The following is a 15316-nucleotide window of genomic DNA, read 5'->3' on the forward strand; positions in this document are numbered from 1 at the left end:
TGTTATGTTTGATTTATTTTTTGAATATTTCCTGATAATTTCAATGTAAGTTAGGCTGACCTGTAAGATTAATTAAAGTACACAAGTTCAAAAGGAATTCAAAATGAATTTATTTTTATTATTCAATCATTGATAATATAATTTAAGTTTAAAATAATAAAAATATGGTTTTAAAAACGTATTTTTATACAATTGTCAAATTATGACATCTTGTAAACTTTAAGTTTTTACAGATCAACTCTGATTTTTACATATTTAACAGATCAATTAAACTGATATTTTTATTATTTACTCAAGTTTAAGTAACAACTTCATTTTCCTTAATTATTATAACATCGACAATCTTTTTTTCACGACTGTTTATTATTGTTTGTTTTTTATTTCTCTTTATTCAATGTGTTTATCGATGGCTTTATTTGCTTTAGTTGAACCAATACTGGTTGTCAAAAAGGTGGAATTGTGGAGTTTGTTTACGTTTTGTTAATACAGAAAGTGTTGACCGTTAGGTTTAGCGTTTCTTTTGATGATTGGTTTTTTACTTGTTTAAATCATAAAATACTCTTGCCATTGACTAGAGCATTCATCTAATTGAAACTTTTATCATCTTTTTGTTGTTGTTTTTTGTTATTGTTTATAAATGAGAAGAAATCTTCTTTCCCTTCATTTTCTATTTATTTTTTTTTTGTTTTGATTTGAATAATATGTTCTTTTTGGTTCTGTTTGAAGGGAAAACAACTTCAATTAAAAGTACACCATAAGTGTAACTTTTCTTGAAATACAAAAATAAACCGAACCTATATTCAATCAACAACCATTTTTACTCAACAACCTTTTTTACCATGACTATACATATTGAAATAAATATCATTTTTTTTAAATAAAATACAAAAACCAATGTAAATTTGATAATATCATTAACAACAAATAAAATTATAATGTTTATAAATATAAACATATTAAAAACAACATATAAATTTTACACCCATTTTATTTGATTAAATTACAACACATGTTTTGTTATATTTGTCATTAACTTGTTTTTGATTGTATTTGATTTGTACATAGTTAGACATTTATTCGTTATTTTATAGGTATAAAATCCCAAAATTGCAGAAATTTCGACATTTTATTAAGTATTTACACAAAAAAATGATCAAAATCAATTTTGTGAGTAAAAAATATTTAAACTGATTTTTTTGTTTCAAAAAAACAAATAGTAATATTTTATTAGTAAATATAAGAAATGTTATTTCTATTTTCAAAATTGCCGAAACATAAATTGACAAGTCAAATATTAAACCAAAATTTTGGGATAAAGAAAAAAAATTAAAAAACAAAAAAAAAATTCCAAAATTCGAAGATTTTAAATTGTCAAACATCTACAGATGGAGGATAAAGTTGGTGACAAGGATAATGTCAGTGACAAAATATAAATAACTCATTTTTCTGAGGAATTATAAAGATCAACAGTTGTATTTCTCTATTAATCCGGGTTTTTGATCCCAATAAATGGATGGTAAAGGTAAAGTAGGTGACAACATTCCTATGCTATTTTTTCGTTGTTTTCCAAAAAATTGAAGGGAAAAAAGACTGTAAATTTTAAAAACACAAAAAATGCAATAATGTGTTCGAACTTTTCTGAAAAAAAGTGATCTTAATAAAAAAAGAACTTCAATAATAAAAAAATGATCACTATTGAAACCACGAACCCTCATCCACAAAACTCACTTGAATTAACCAAAGACAATAGAGAGCCAGATACTCTTCCAACCATTGTCATTGTACACTTTAAATTCCAACGAGTTTAGTTGAGATGATAGATGGGGGAACAGTCTTACAAATTCGTTATAACTGGTTTGTTCTTTACATAGTTTTTTATTTTTTTCTGAAAGAATATGATTATTTAGACCTTCGTTGGATGTATCAAGCACAATGAGATCCGTCACTTCTTTAATGTAACAGACTATTGTCTCATTTATTATCTCTTTTTGTTTGGAGTCAAGGTCTGCAATGTTAACGACATTAACGTAGTTGTTGGGGCTGTGAGTTTAATCATAGTTGTTTGATTGGGAAATACTGTTGTCTGGAAAAACGGTCTAAAACCATTTGACAAGTCGAAATACACTTTATATATCAATGAAAAAAGTGGAAACGTTTTTCAATATTACGAGAAATTATCTCTTTATTTCGAAATGACAAGATAATCATTTCATTTTTTGTTGATTGATTGTTTTCTTTCTATTTTTTCAAATAATTTTAATGTTGTGTGTTATTTCTTTAATGTTAACGAGTCTTTATACGGTTTTGTTATAGAGCCAAAATCTTCTGTGAATTGTTGATTAAGTGATAAGAAAAAGGCGTTACAATGTACAAAACTTTATGCAAAAGGATTGATAGTTAGAGTTAATTCAATTATATGTTATTAAATGTTAATATTTTTTTTGTTTTATAAAACATTATTTATTGTCACCGACTTTATCCTTGTCACCCATATTTTCCTCTATCTGTAAATGATAACACACTCCGGAATTTTTCGGTTTTTTCCGTCTTAAATTTTTTTGAACAAAAAGTGTGACTTAAACAAAAATAGAAATTTTTTGGTAATTTGCCAAAATACCACCATTGTGGACAATGGTATTTTGGCAAATACCATCTTATTATTCAAATAAAAATACAACAGTAACTTTTTGATATATAAATAGTACAAAAATTGCAAAATCAACCCGATAATACACACAACAAGGCTACAAAATAAAAACAAATTTAAAAATAAAAAGCAAAAGAAAGAAACATGTTACAAAACCATTTAAATTAATTTAATTTTGCACAATAATTTACAAAAATGCCGAATAATTAAAGTACATCATAATGACTAATGTTTAAAAAAATAATTGTACCATATTACTATTGAAAATAAAATAAAAACAACTATGATAAATAATACATTTTCAAAAAAAAAGAAATAATCCTTATGGGATTTAAGCATTTTTGTGCAACAAAATAGATTTTACTTTTTTATGTTAATAACAAACAATAAAATTGTATTATAATATAATATAATAAAGAAAAAGCACAAAAAGCACTTAATTTTAAATATTAAGAATGACTATCCCTGTAATTTCCCAACGAAACCATTAAATAAAATTGTAACCCAATGTAAAACAACCAAAGGATCTTGCTCTACATCACAAATTGTTTTACGAACACGACAAAAATAGTGTTTTGTATTTCAAACCAGAAAAAAACGAAAACGTTTGAAAACATTAAAATAACTAACCGCACAAAAACCAAATACAAAACAAAACAGTTGATAATAAAGTGAATTAATTGAAGGGACATTTCCTTGATAAAACATATAGGAGCAGCCTTTTAGTTTATCCAAGACACCCCTTACAACGATTCTCGTTATAAAAGAATCACGACAGTTTAACCACGCGCATTGAACTTCGCTTATATTTTAATGCGCATCAACTTTCATAAGACTACGAGTTGGACAGACCGCGGTGACACAGCTTTCCTGACTTGAATGATTGTGTGCTCTGACCTGACAAACAAACAAAGTAAGAATAAATTTTTTGAGTCTTAATGAGATCTCACCACAAACAAACCACTAATTTTGGCATTTTGTTGGTTTGGTTTTGGAAGTATTTAATTTGTGACTGCAATAAAACCCTTCTTCATTTCTTTTATTTCATGTCTTACTAGACTAGAGTCTACTGTGATCTAACTTTTTTTAAACTATTCATTTATTGGTTTTAAAAATTAAAATATAAACTAGAACAACAAGACTGTTCTAAAATTATATTTAAAAATAATTCAAAATAATAGTATATTTATCAATATTTTAAACTATATTATAAATAACTATATAATAAAATACTTTGTTATAACTTGATTCGATATTTGTTCAAAAAATTGAATTTAACTGGTTTAACAAATTAATTATATTTTATGTGTTCTGAAGCAAGAGGTGATAATTTCATGATACACATCGTCTGTTGACCCCTTGCTTACTGGCTACAGACTGTCTCTCTTGGCGAAGTGCCAAGCCTTTCAAAACCCGCGCAATAATTTCACATAACACAAATTCGGCCCACAGACTTGTTAACACTTTTGAATTGACTAACCGCGCGTTCCCCACATTGTAACCGACTTTCTTTTCAATATCAATTGTATACATCGCTTCTTTACCAAATACCCACTGTAACATCGCTCCATGTTCTATAAAGTGTTTCTATCTTTCTTTTTCCAAAAGTTGATGGTATTGAAATTCATTGAGAATTGTTGCAAGTAGTAGAACTCCGGTATGGCCTTTATCGGCGTTGTCTGGAGATTGTCATAGAAAATCCCAATCGAGCCAATCAGTCGTTCCATGTCAAAAAAACATCAAATAGTTTCATATACATGTATGGCTCCACTCGAAACAAAAAGACAAAAGGTGTTGCTATAGAACTGTAATGGTTCCCATAATGCGTCCCAACTTTCGCAAATTTGTTTTGCAAATTATTGCGGCGCTCTTCGTCTTGTGCGACAACAGGATATGCAAGATCTCTGTATATCTGTTTTGAGCTTAGGTCGATGGATAGGCTTTTGTTATCTTTAGTGACTCAAGGGAACACGGGGTACTGTGAAACGTCGAGTCCACTTCTTCCACTCTTCACAATGGGGTAAATCAAATACTCAAAGTTAAATATCACACCACATCTCCACATTTGTTGTATATCTGTTGTCTCCATATCTTTAATCTTCACTATTATGACTTGTTGAAGTGGCTGCTTTTCATTTTCAAGTGTGTCTTTCGACGACAACTTCGTTGCGCATGAACATCGCATTGAATCTATCATTAATACAATACCTCTTAACTTCTTCTTCAAAGACTCTGCTGTGGATTTTAACAAACTTTTCGATGGTCCTTTTCCTCATTTAAATTTTGCCTTGTCAATTTTCTCTTGTGCTTGCTAGTCTTCTTGTTTTCTCAAATACATCGTTATTGCTTTTTCTCGACGTCGAACTATTTCGCTCTTCTTCTCCAGTTTTTTTAGTTCTTCTCGATCATTCTTCTCTTTAGTGCGACGCTTCACACGAGTCAGAACTTCATTCACGTGAGCTTTTGTTAAATGTGGAATATCCTCAGATCCTTCCAAAACACGCTTTGAATGTCTTGGTCGTATTTATAAAAGAACTCGTCGATCTCTTCAGTGCTTTGTTGTAACACCTTTTTGAAGCCTTTTTTCAACTCTCCGCTCGGTAACAGTTTCACTAAAATGTCGGTGTATTCCATCACAATTATTTTAATGTACGTCTCTTGAAGTGCCTTACCTCGACACCCCCGATACTTCATCAACAAAATCTCAAATATCGAAGACACGCACGTCTCGCTTTGAGTCTTTTTAATGAAGATGTTTTGATTGTGCAAATGGTGGATGACCGACATAAAATTCTTGTCTTCTATAAATTTATGACTTGCGCCCTTCACATGAAGTCATTGTCTTTACTTTGATACTGTTTGGGATCTACACAGACTCCATTCGATATGGTGACACTTCGTTCAACAAAATAAAATGTCTACACCACAATTGCTACATTGTATAACGTCTATCAAGAACGTGCAGTACTCGATGCAACAGAAAGACACTTTGTCCTTCCCTAACTTGTTAACTAACAACCATAACTTGAGTGCCATGACCGTGAAAAGCTCACAAAAAATTGCTACTACTTTGGATATTCATAGAGTCTATAAAGACTTTGCGAAAGTCGCCAACTTCTTTGATTAACATTAAAAGAATGTATCATCTCCCCAAAAACATCCCTCTGCTACTGTTTCATCTCGTTCTAACCAACAAAGTCCCCATCGGAATACTACACACTTGAATAAACTTTCTACCACCTTGTTGGAGTCTAAGACTGCGCTTCGCAGTGTCTGGTATTGGTGAAAACAATAGACATATAAAGACGGTGTATATTACATTGTCGTATTCGCTTTGTTTAATTTTAAAGACAAGTGAGGCTTAAATGATTGAAATTAACACTGAATAGCGTTTCAAAGTGACTGAGATATGGATTGGGTGGTCTTCATCAAATATTTATAGATGTTATTTGCCCGCTGGTAGGATGTGAAGTAACAATTACAACACAGAGTCTATTGAGTCTTTCCTTTTCAAGAAGATACAGGAGTGTCTTTTGAGGACATCGGCCTTATTAGAAAACTCCACATAAAAGCTTTGTAAAGAAAATGAGAGTGTTGCAGTCAAATGTAACAGAGTTGATAATAGGGGCAAATAGAGTTTTAAAAGTGACAGAAATTTACAGAAAGTCTGACGTGATGTTCAGAATGTTTACCTTTGAAATAGTAATAGCGTCTAAGAGCGAAAGGACTTTAGAAAAACAGTAGACACAAAACAAGTAGTTTTTTGTTTTTGGCGACACAGAAGTGTTTTCCAAATCTAACAGTTGTGTTGACTTAAAGTCTTCTTCTGTTAATTCAAGAGGGTAACTAGGGCTTTGGGGTGCTGTTAGAGTCATAAACTTTTTTAGGTACTTTCCTCTTGTAGTTGTGTTGGTGACTTTTAAAGAGTCAATGTACTTTAAAAATTCCTTAGTGTTTTCTTCACTGATATAGTCGTTGATTTGCATAATTTCTACACTCTCAGTTATCAATGTGGTTTCTTCACTTTTTTCTATGGAGTCTATTCGCGCTTTGTATAACAATTTCCTTAACTCCTATCATCACTCTGTCAAAAAAAAGCCAAGTACTTTATACAACTCATCAAAGACCCTCAAAAAGTACATAAGAAATAAAGCAAAGCCGTTCAGTTTTTCATACGAAGCGTCGAAACCCAAAATTTCTTTGAACGGCCAGGTCGACTCTTCGATGATTTCGTTGCCGACTTAGTCATCAATAATAAGTGACATCAATTTCCCTCTTTACTATTTTGGAACCAATGTTTCTATACTACCATTAACTATCATGATGTCGCCGAAACTGTATATGTCCCGATGTGTTGGTGATCCTTCATCCCCTGCCAACACTTCACTGTTGCCCTCTAACTTAATGACATTTAGTGTGTGCGTCTCAACTCGGAAGTACCATCAATGTATAGAGTCAAAAAGTCGTTCATAACACCAATACGATACCACGTGCCGTACTCGACTGGTTTCGACATCACACACTGCGCTTCGTTATTCACTTCAAGCTTCCCATTTCTCATCTTAAGCTCTATGACCGTCTTTTTGTCAACTGAATTACCAAACAAATTGCGCTTGATGGCAAAGATCTTGTAATCGCCAAGACTTACTTTGAACCATCCAATGATGCTTACCTTATTGCCATCAATCCAAAATGACTTCTTAATATATGAAATACTTACTTTAATGTCAATGGTGACATTACACTCATTATTTCCTATTGATGTAATTTGTTTTCTTTTAAATGTATTACAAATTTGCAGTCACAGTCCCAATTTTTTAAACACATTTTAACACAGATAGTTTGTACCGTTTTTAATATAATTTCGACAAACTTTAGAATTACAAACATAAACGAAATGTTTATGACTGTTAAAACGTCGACAATGACGGTCATTTTTTTTTATCATCACCAGAGCTCATGTGATGTTTGTGTATTTAATTAATGTGTTGGTTAAATTGTCAATTTACCTATATATTTTTAAGATTTCAATTGATTTCAAATTCTTTGTTGTTTATCACGAAAAAATGACAAGGATTAAAAGAAAGTTTGCATTTAAAACATCTGTTAGACACTTTATTTACCTAAAATCGACTTGATGATATACATCATTTTGGAGAATTTGAGTGCTTTTGAATTATGTAAATATCGAAACCAAATTCAATTTGTCAAGAAATTATTCTGAAACACGGAAACCCTCGTTCTAAACATATTATGTCAACGTGTCATTTATAATTAGTTTTTTTGAAAATTAACAGGCAATTAAAAAAACAATATTGATTGTTTGAATAACAATGTATTATAAAACCGTTAAAATATGATAATAAATAATTATTAAATGGTATATTTGTTGATTGCATTGCAAATATCGATTTGTAATACAATCAAATTATGTTCAAAAATACTGGTTTGGCAAAATTTTTAAGTTTTAACAAAACTACAAGAAAAAATAATTATTTGGTATTATTTTAATCAAAGAATTGTCATATTATATATAAATGCCTTGTAACTATTTTGTGTAACAAACGAATTAACATTTAAAAATACACCCATTTGGTGTTAATAAATTAATGATATTAATATTATATCTGGTAAAGTTTCAATTTATTGTATTGTCAGAGTGGTGAAAAAATAATAATTTTTGTATTGTATAATATGTAATAAACAAACATTTTTTTTGTAAATAAAATTATTTATTTTACACAACTAAAAAAATAAAAAATTTTTGTTGATGTTAAAATATTTTTTATCTCGTATATTTAGACTAAAATCCCATATAATTTAGTGATATTTTACATAATATGATCCTATGTATAATACCCAAATAATGGGATTTGTTTCGTTTTAAGTTATAAAATGGAACTTTCGATAATTGTTTTGTGTTATAAAATTGTGTTTTTTGTTTTTATTTCAAAAAACAGCCCGTTTAATTAAGTAAATTATTCATAATAATATTGGTAAATAAAAAACGTATTTGTATGTTTCTTTATTTGAACAAATAAAATAGCATTTATTGACAATTTATTACTATATTTTTGTTATATATTTTTTCACGGTGCGATATTAATGGCATTTTTAAGTTACAAGATGGTTTTTATTCTGTTTTACCAACATTTATGATTGTTTATATGTTCTCATAATTTTATAGAAATCTATTAAATATTGTTTATTCATTTGATAATAACTAATTAATGATTAGATAATATCTTTGATTAATGTTAATTATTCGAAATATAATTTTTTTTAATTATGTTTGACTTCTAATAACTTATATCATATTAAACATAAATATCATTTAAAAAACATCTTGATTTGATCATTGAAGATACTTTTTGTAATACGCATTGACTGACACTGCTTATGAAGCCAACATTTTATCTGTTGTAATAGAGTTGTGATATAGAAAACAGTGTCGGAGTAACTTTCAAGACAATTAAAGCGTGTTTTGATTGTTTAATTATTATTTAACTTGTTTATAAATTATTTTTTAATAAACAAATCTATTTATCAGAAAGTATTAATTAAATTAGTTTTGTGCGTTTGTTCGGGAATATAATTTGATTAATATTAATTAAATTAATTAATATATTTTTTATATCAAGACAGTTACCAAATCTATTTTTATATTTTATATGTTTTTTTAATAGTAATTATTATTATAAAATTTTAATAATAATTAAATTCTATTTTATTAATTTTTTTAATTATATTTTTTACTATATAAAACAATTTTAAATGTTTTTGTATTTATTGTGCACATTAGTTCAAATTATTATTTCATAATTGTGCTATTTTTTGATAAATAAGAAAAAAATTGAAAAAAATAAAAATCATAGTTTTTTAAGCTTATCTGTCTAGTTTTTGACTTTTCGCAATGTTAAGGAATGTGTAATTTTTTAATGCAGTTTTGGGAACCATTAACACTGAAAAAATAAAAACCGGGAAAATGCCGGAGTGTGCTGTAAAATCGAACAAGCTATTTGTTAAACAATTGGCCAATCATTTTGGTGTACAAATATTAAATATTTTGTTCTCGAATCTGTGCCTTTTGTTGAATTTTAACCAAATTTTTACTAAAAAAAATTAATTATAATATTAATAAAATATTTACAAAATTTATTTAAATCGGACAAATAAATAATTTTTTTCTGCTGGATTTGTGACAAAAAACGCCTTTTACTCTAATATTTTTTGGTCAATTATATACAATAATTGTAATAAAATCAAATATATTTTTATATATAAAAACATATATTCACTCACAATTGTTTTTAAAATTATTAAACTAATTAAAAAAACATAAAAAACTATAACTAAAGTTGCACATTTATTGTTTTTTGTGTGTCGCATTTTTACAGAATCTTGTTTACTGAAGTTTTGATTAAATACTTACTCGAATAACACACATTTGTTCTTTTATTATTTTTTTACATTTCTAACGAGATAATGAACTTCCAATTTATCTCAATGTAAAATAAAATGGGTTATATATTATGTATAATAGCCAAACATATATATAACATCCAGCTTGTTTAAAAATTAAACAACTAATTTCTTATTTTTTATAATTTTTCATTGGAATTAACCACAGTACGGCGTTTTTGAAAAATATAAAATGAAATTTTTAAAAAAAACAAAAATGTTTTTTTTACATAAAATAAAAATGTGTGAAGCTTAATTCAGGCAAATCAGGAGATAAATTGAGATGGATCTAATATTTAAATATAAATTACCAAAAGAGACAAAATAACAAAACTTACAATTTTTATTTTACTATTTTATTTTTGTTCGTTTTTTTATATTTAGAATAAAGTTCAAACAGTTCAACTATTTATAAATATATTAAAAATTAAAAATACGAATTGTTTCAAAAAACATTTCAGTTTTAAACTATTTATAAGATGTTGTATTTTTATTAATTTGATTTAAATCACAAAAAAGAAAAAAATAAATCATTTGGTAATTAATTCACATAACATTCATACATTTAAATATTATTTTGAAATTTAAACCACAATTTGCTCATCATTAATATTAAAATAGTTTAACACATCGTTGTTCGAATTAATGACAAAATAGTTTTTATTTTTCTTCTAGCCCCATTTACAAAAATTCAAATAAAGTATCAAAATCAATACGTTTTTTAACATGACATATAAATAAATAAATGTGAAAAGTGCGAAAATGTAATCAAATTGTTATTTATTACACTTTTTAAAAAGAATTTTTCAAAGTTGGGGTAGACTTATAATGATCTGGTGGTTTACACTTGAATAGAAAATTCTGGAAAACACTCCACATAAATCCATGTTTTGGTGTGTAGTTGTTCGTATTTGCGAAAAACTCCTTTCAACAACAACAGTTGTTGGAAACATTGTTACCAAATCCTTAACAATGAGACGCAAACTTGATGGGAGAATCTGATAAATGTCCAATAATGTAAGTTTATGACGATAACCAGTTTTTTCTCTTAAATCCTCTTGATAGTTAGAAACTGGTACAACATTGTTTAGTTTCTTATCAATTAATATATTGGTATTACATAATATATTTGTGATTATAGCTACTTCTTTATTTAAATAAGTAAACTCTTTTGGTATTTCAATATTCCATTTGTCAACAATAAGTTGAGGGAGGTTAAACATATACATATTTCCTTCCAAATCAACTTCTTTTTCTTTCAATTTCTTCTCATTTATTTTATATTTTCTTTGTTTTTCTGTCTCTTTTTCCATCAAAGTTTTTCCTGTTGTTTTTTCTGTTATTTCATTTATTTTTTCGTTGTCATTTTTATCACTTTCGTTGTCATTAATTATCACCTTTTCTTTTTCCAACTTTTTGTTTTTATTTTTCATAATCTTTATCATGTCTTTAGACCTTGAAACTGTTTTAAAGCGTAGATTAAAATCATCAATGATCATTTCCAATAGTTTTTAAGGTATTTTTTATCAACATTTGTTTTACCTTTTAAACATTCAAAATCAGAGTATTCATAGTCTGGCTCAACAACTTTTTGCAAAACACTTTTTAAAAAAAACTTTAAACATTTGAATTCTTTCCCATTGTACAAAAATCAGACTTTTTTGTTCTTGCAAAGAATCTGAAAATTGTCTCAACAACCCTAAAATTCCTCTAATAACACAAAAAGTTTGTTTGACAACTTCATTTCCCAAATGGAAATGATCGATTGCAATATTGATATCTTTTGTGTTGGAAATTGTTTTTTATATTTTGATACTTTTTGAAGAAAAAATGCTTCATGTTTAATCTGTTTTGAATACTTTCACTAATCTTTCAATTTCTTTATATTCAGATTCAATTTCACCCAAATTATCGGAAAAATAAAGCCACTTCGTTTCGCATGCTGTTTTCATTTTTTTCATTTTTTTTTATTTTTTTTTCATTTTTTTTTCATTTTTTTTCATTTTTTTCATTTTTTCATTTTGTTTATTTTCTTTGTAAATTTTTTTGAGTGTTCTACCTGAACAAAACCACTTTACAAATAATGTAACTAATAGCGCGTCATTATCTTTATTGACACATGTTCCCGTTAGTGCTGTTCTGTGGGCAAAACACCAAGTAAATTTGAAATGTTTGTCGACTTCCCCCAAACACATTTGTTCTTCCCTCAATTTGTTTAAAAAGTGTGCAACAAATCCATTATTTATTGAAGTTAAATTTTTACCACCATCGGTAGCACACTGACAGATATTTTGAAAAGGAATTCCCATTTTTTTCAAATGGCGGAAAACCCAATTTGCTATTGAAATTCCGTTTGTTTTGTGATTGTATTGTTTAATTATTACAGGAAAGCATTTTACTTGTCCGTTGTAAAAATACCTCAAAAAACAGAAAATATTTCAACTCCTTTTTTAGTTGAAGAATCAAGAGCAACCTTTATTGATTTTGCTGTTTTTATTTCTTCTAATATTTGTTTCATCATTTTTTTTATTTTGAGAATACATTTGACCCCTTACCACTTTTGGACTGCATCCTACGTTATGAATAATTGTGTCATGTGAAAAAGTGTACATACGAATTGCCATTCGAAGACATTGGCACATTCCATTCATTTGTGTTCCACTAAATTTAGATTCGATCATAAAATCATTAATTAAAAAAGATAATAATCTATTTTTAAAGGTGTTCAGTGTTCCTTTATAAAGGTTTTGTATTTTGAGTGAATTATTTTTTCGGACAGAATTTAATAATTTATCTTTTACTTCTTCTTTTTTTGATAAGATAATTGGTTAATTCAAAAAATCGATCAAAAGAGAAACGATCATCATATTCGACAAATATTCTAAAATTGAAAAATACGTCTTCTTTGTCCCATTTTATAATGTCTTCCCTTTTTAAATCAACAAAATAACCATTTTGAATTTCAAAATTGCAGCAATTATTTGTTCTCGTGTTTCACAATTATTGGTTTTTGTGTCATTTTTTGTTTTTTGTTTTTTATGTTTATTTATTTCATTTTTTTCATCCCAAAAATCCGATAAAGTAGAAAAATTATCAGAATTCGAATTATCATTAAAGTTGTTGTTAGAAACTCTGGAATCGATAGAAGCTATTTCACATGGATCACTTTGTGTTTGAAAATCATTAATTGAAGATGTTGAATATTCTGTATCACTCGTTGTTTGGGAATCATTCGAATCATATAACATTGATGTATCATTCGTTCGTGCAAGTTATGGTTGTATAATTTCTTTTGTTATACAAACGTCTGAAATTATATGGTTTATTTGTTGTTGAGTTTTTTGTAAATTAATTAAAATGGGTGATTTGTCACTTATTGGTAATTCCGTGGTAATTTGATTTAATGTGGGTGAAATTTGTGAAATTTCGTGCATTTTTTGAATTGAAAATATAGTTTTTTCTTGTGTATGTGTGGATATTGTTTCTAAACTTTGTGGTTGGACAATTTGTTGTTTATTTATATCCTTACAATACGAACTTTCATTTCGTTTATCAACATGGATGTTATTATTTAACAATAAAGAAACGGGTAATTTAGTTTGTTGTTGAAATTGTTTAAATATGTTAAAATCAGGAAGTAATCTTTTTGATGATTTAATTTTTAATGGTAACCTTTTTTCTTTATTGATGTGATGAAAAAACCCATATTTCATTTTGTTGTAATCAAATATAAAGGTTCTACCAAAACTCTTATTAAAGAAACTTGAGGTCTCATGGTTTTCAACAAATTTAAGATAAATTATAGTTAATTGTTCTGTTTCATTTGTTGTTAAATCATTATTAATTTTCTTTTTGAAACAACATTTGTGACTACTTTTGTTGTGACGAAGCATCCAACAATTGTCATTTAAACAGATGCAGTATTGTCGTTTTTGGAATTCAACAAAAGCATAACCATCGACTAGACCAAAAGTTTCTTTTGAAAAATTCAAAGTTGTATCGAGTATATGTAACATGATATTTACAATTTATAATTCAATAACTTTATTTTTTAAGTTTTTAAAATAAGTAACAATTGTAAAACATTTGTGTTACTTTTTCAATATTCAGAATTATATTTTTGGTCAATTGTATTTTGATAATTACCAATATATAACAAAATCAATATTATTGGATGTTTTTTGGTTTACATTTGTATAAAAGTTTATTTTTTATAAAGTTTATATATATTTGTAACATGTATATATTTTTGTTTTGATTTTTAGTTGTTGTGTATTTGGCAAAAAATGTAATACAGTAAAACCTCTCATTAGTAGATTAAACGGTAAAATAGAACCCCCAATATTGTTTATGATTTTTATATTTTCCTTTTCCCCCAATAAGTGTTTTTTATTTTGATTGGTTAAAACGTCTCTTAATGGGGGGTCTTCTTAATGAGAGGTTTTACTGTAATAGAAAATTCTTTAAATAGATGGATTTTGTGTTTTTTAATTTAATTGATTTACTCAAACTCTTTTTGTCATGTTTTGAAACGAATTTGAGGGTTTTTTCAAACAAAAAATACAACATCACTGTTTATTTGGTTTTAATTTGATTTGTTTTTAATTATATATATAATATTAATTGTTATAAAAACATACTTTGTAGAAAATTAAATATTGTTGTTAACAATATACTTGACTTTAATTCACATATACTTGATATATAATTTATTATTAGTCTTAAATTGAATTGTATGCCAGACAAATGCTTAATAAAACATAAACACTTAAAATACAGCACTTATTTTTGTTTTGGCCTGTTTTTACAGGGATATTAATTCAATTGTGATTTTTATTCAATTTTGGCTTGTGTACTGTTTATGCACATACATTTAAATTTAAAACCTCATACACTTATTTAATAAACTCAAAATTTCCCGATTTTTAGACCTACTTAAATATTATTTCAATGTTATTTTAGGTGTCAATAAAAAACACATTTTTGTTTACAATAGTTATAATTTCAAGTTTGAAATGAATATAATTATACTATCAACAACACATTTCAAGTGTTCTATTTCAATTTTAAACAAAAACAAGTGAAACATTTCGGGAAAAATTCAATATATTAATTCGTTGTATTGGTTTTTAACCGTGCTTATGATTTTTCGTTTTGTACTTAAATTTCAATTGTTTTTGTATGTTTTTAAAAGAAAAAAATAAAAAT

General features: G+C 27.1%; 2 protein-coding genes across 2 annotated transcripts; both read right to left on the minus strand.

Annotated features, from left to right (window-relative positions):
- Positions 1–5113: 5113 nt before the first annotated feature.
- Positions 5114–5434, minus strand: EIN_077100 (hypothetical protein; the record flags this gene model as incomplete). Its single annotated transcript, XM_004182873.1, has 1 exon — positions 5114–5434. One exon carries the CDS (start codon positions 5432–5434, stop codon positions 5114–5116), a length of 321 nt encoding a protein of 106 aa, XP_004182921.1.
- Positions 5435–7058: 1624 nt separating this feature from the next.
- Positions 7059–7582, minus strand: EIN_077110 (hypothetical protein; the record flags this gene model as incomplete). Its single annotated transcript, XM_004182874.1, has 2 exons — positions 7059–7362; positions 7536–7582. The coding sequence occupies 2 exons, from the start codon at positions 7580–7582 to the stop codon at positions 7059–7061; spliced, it is 351 nt and encodes a 116-aa protein (XP_004182922.1).
- Positions 7583–15316: the final 7734 nt, after the last annotated feature.

The sequence above is a fragment of the Entamoeba invadens genome (genome assembly GCF_000330505.1).
Source record: "Entamoeba invadens IP1 unplaced genomic scaffold scaff_1105074725877, whole genome shotgun sequence".
In the NCBI taxonomy this organism is placed as follows: domain Eukaryota; phylum Evosea; order Mastigamoebida; family Endamoebidae; genus Entamoeba; species Entamoeba invadens.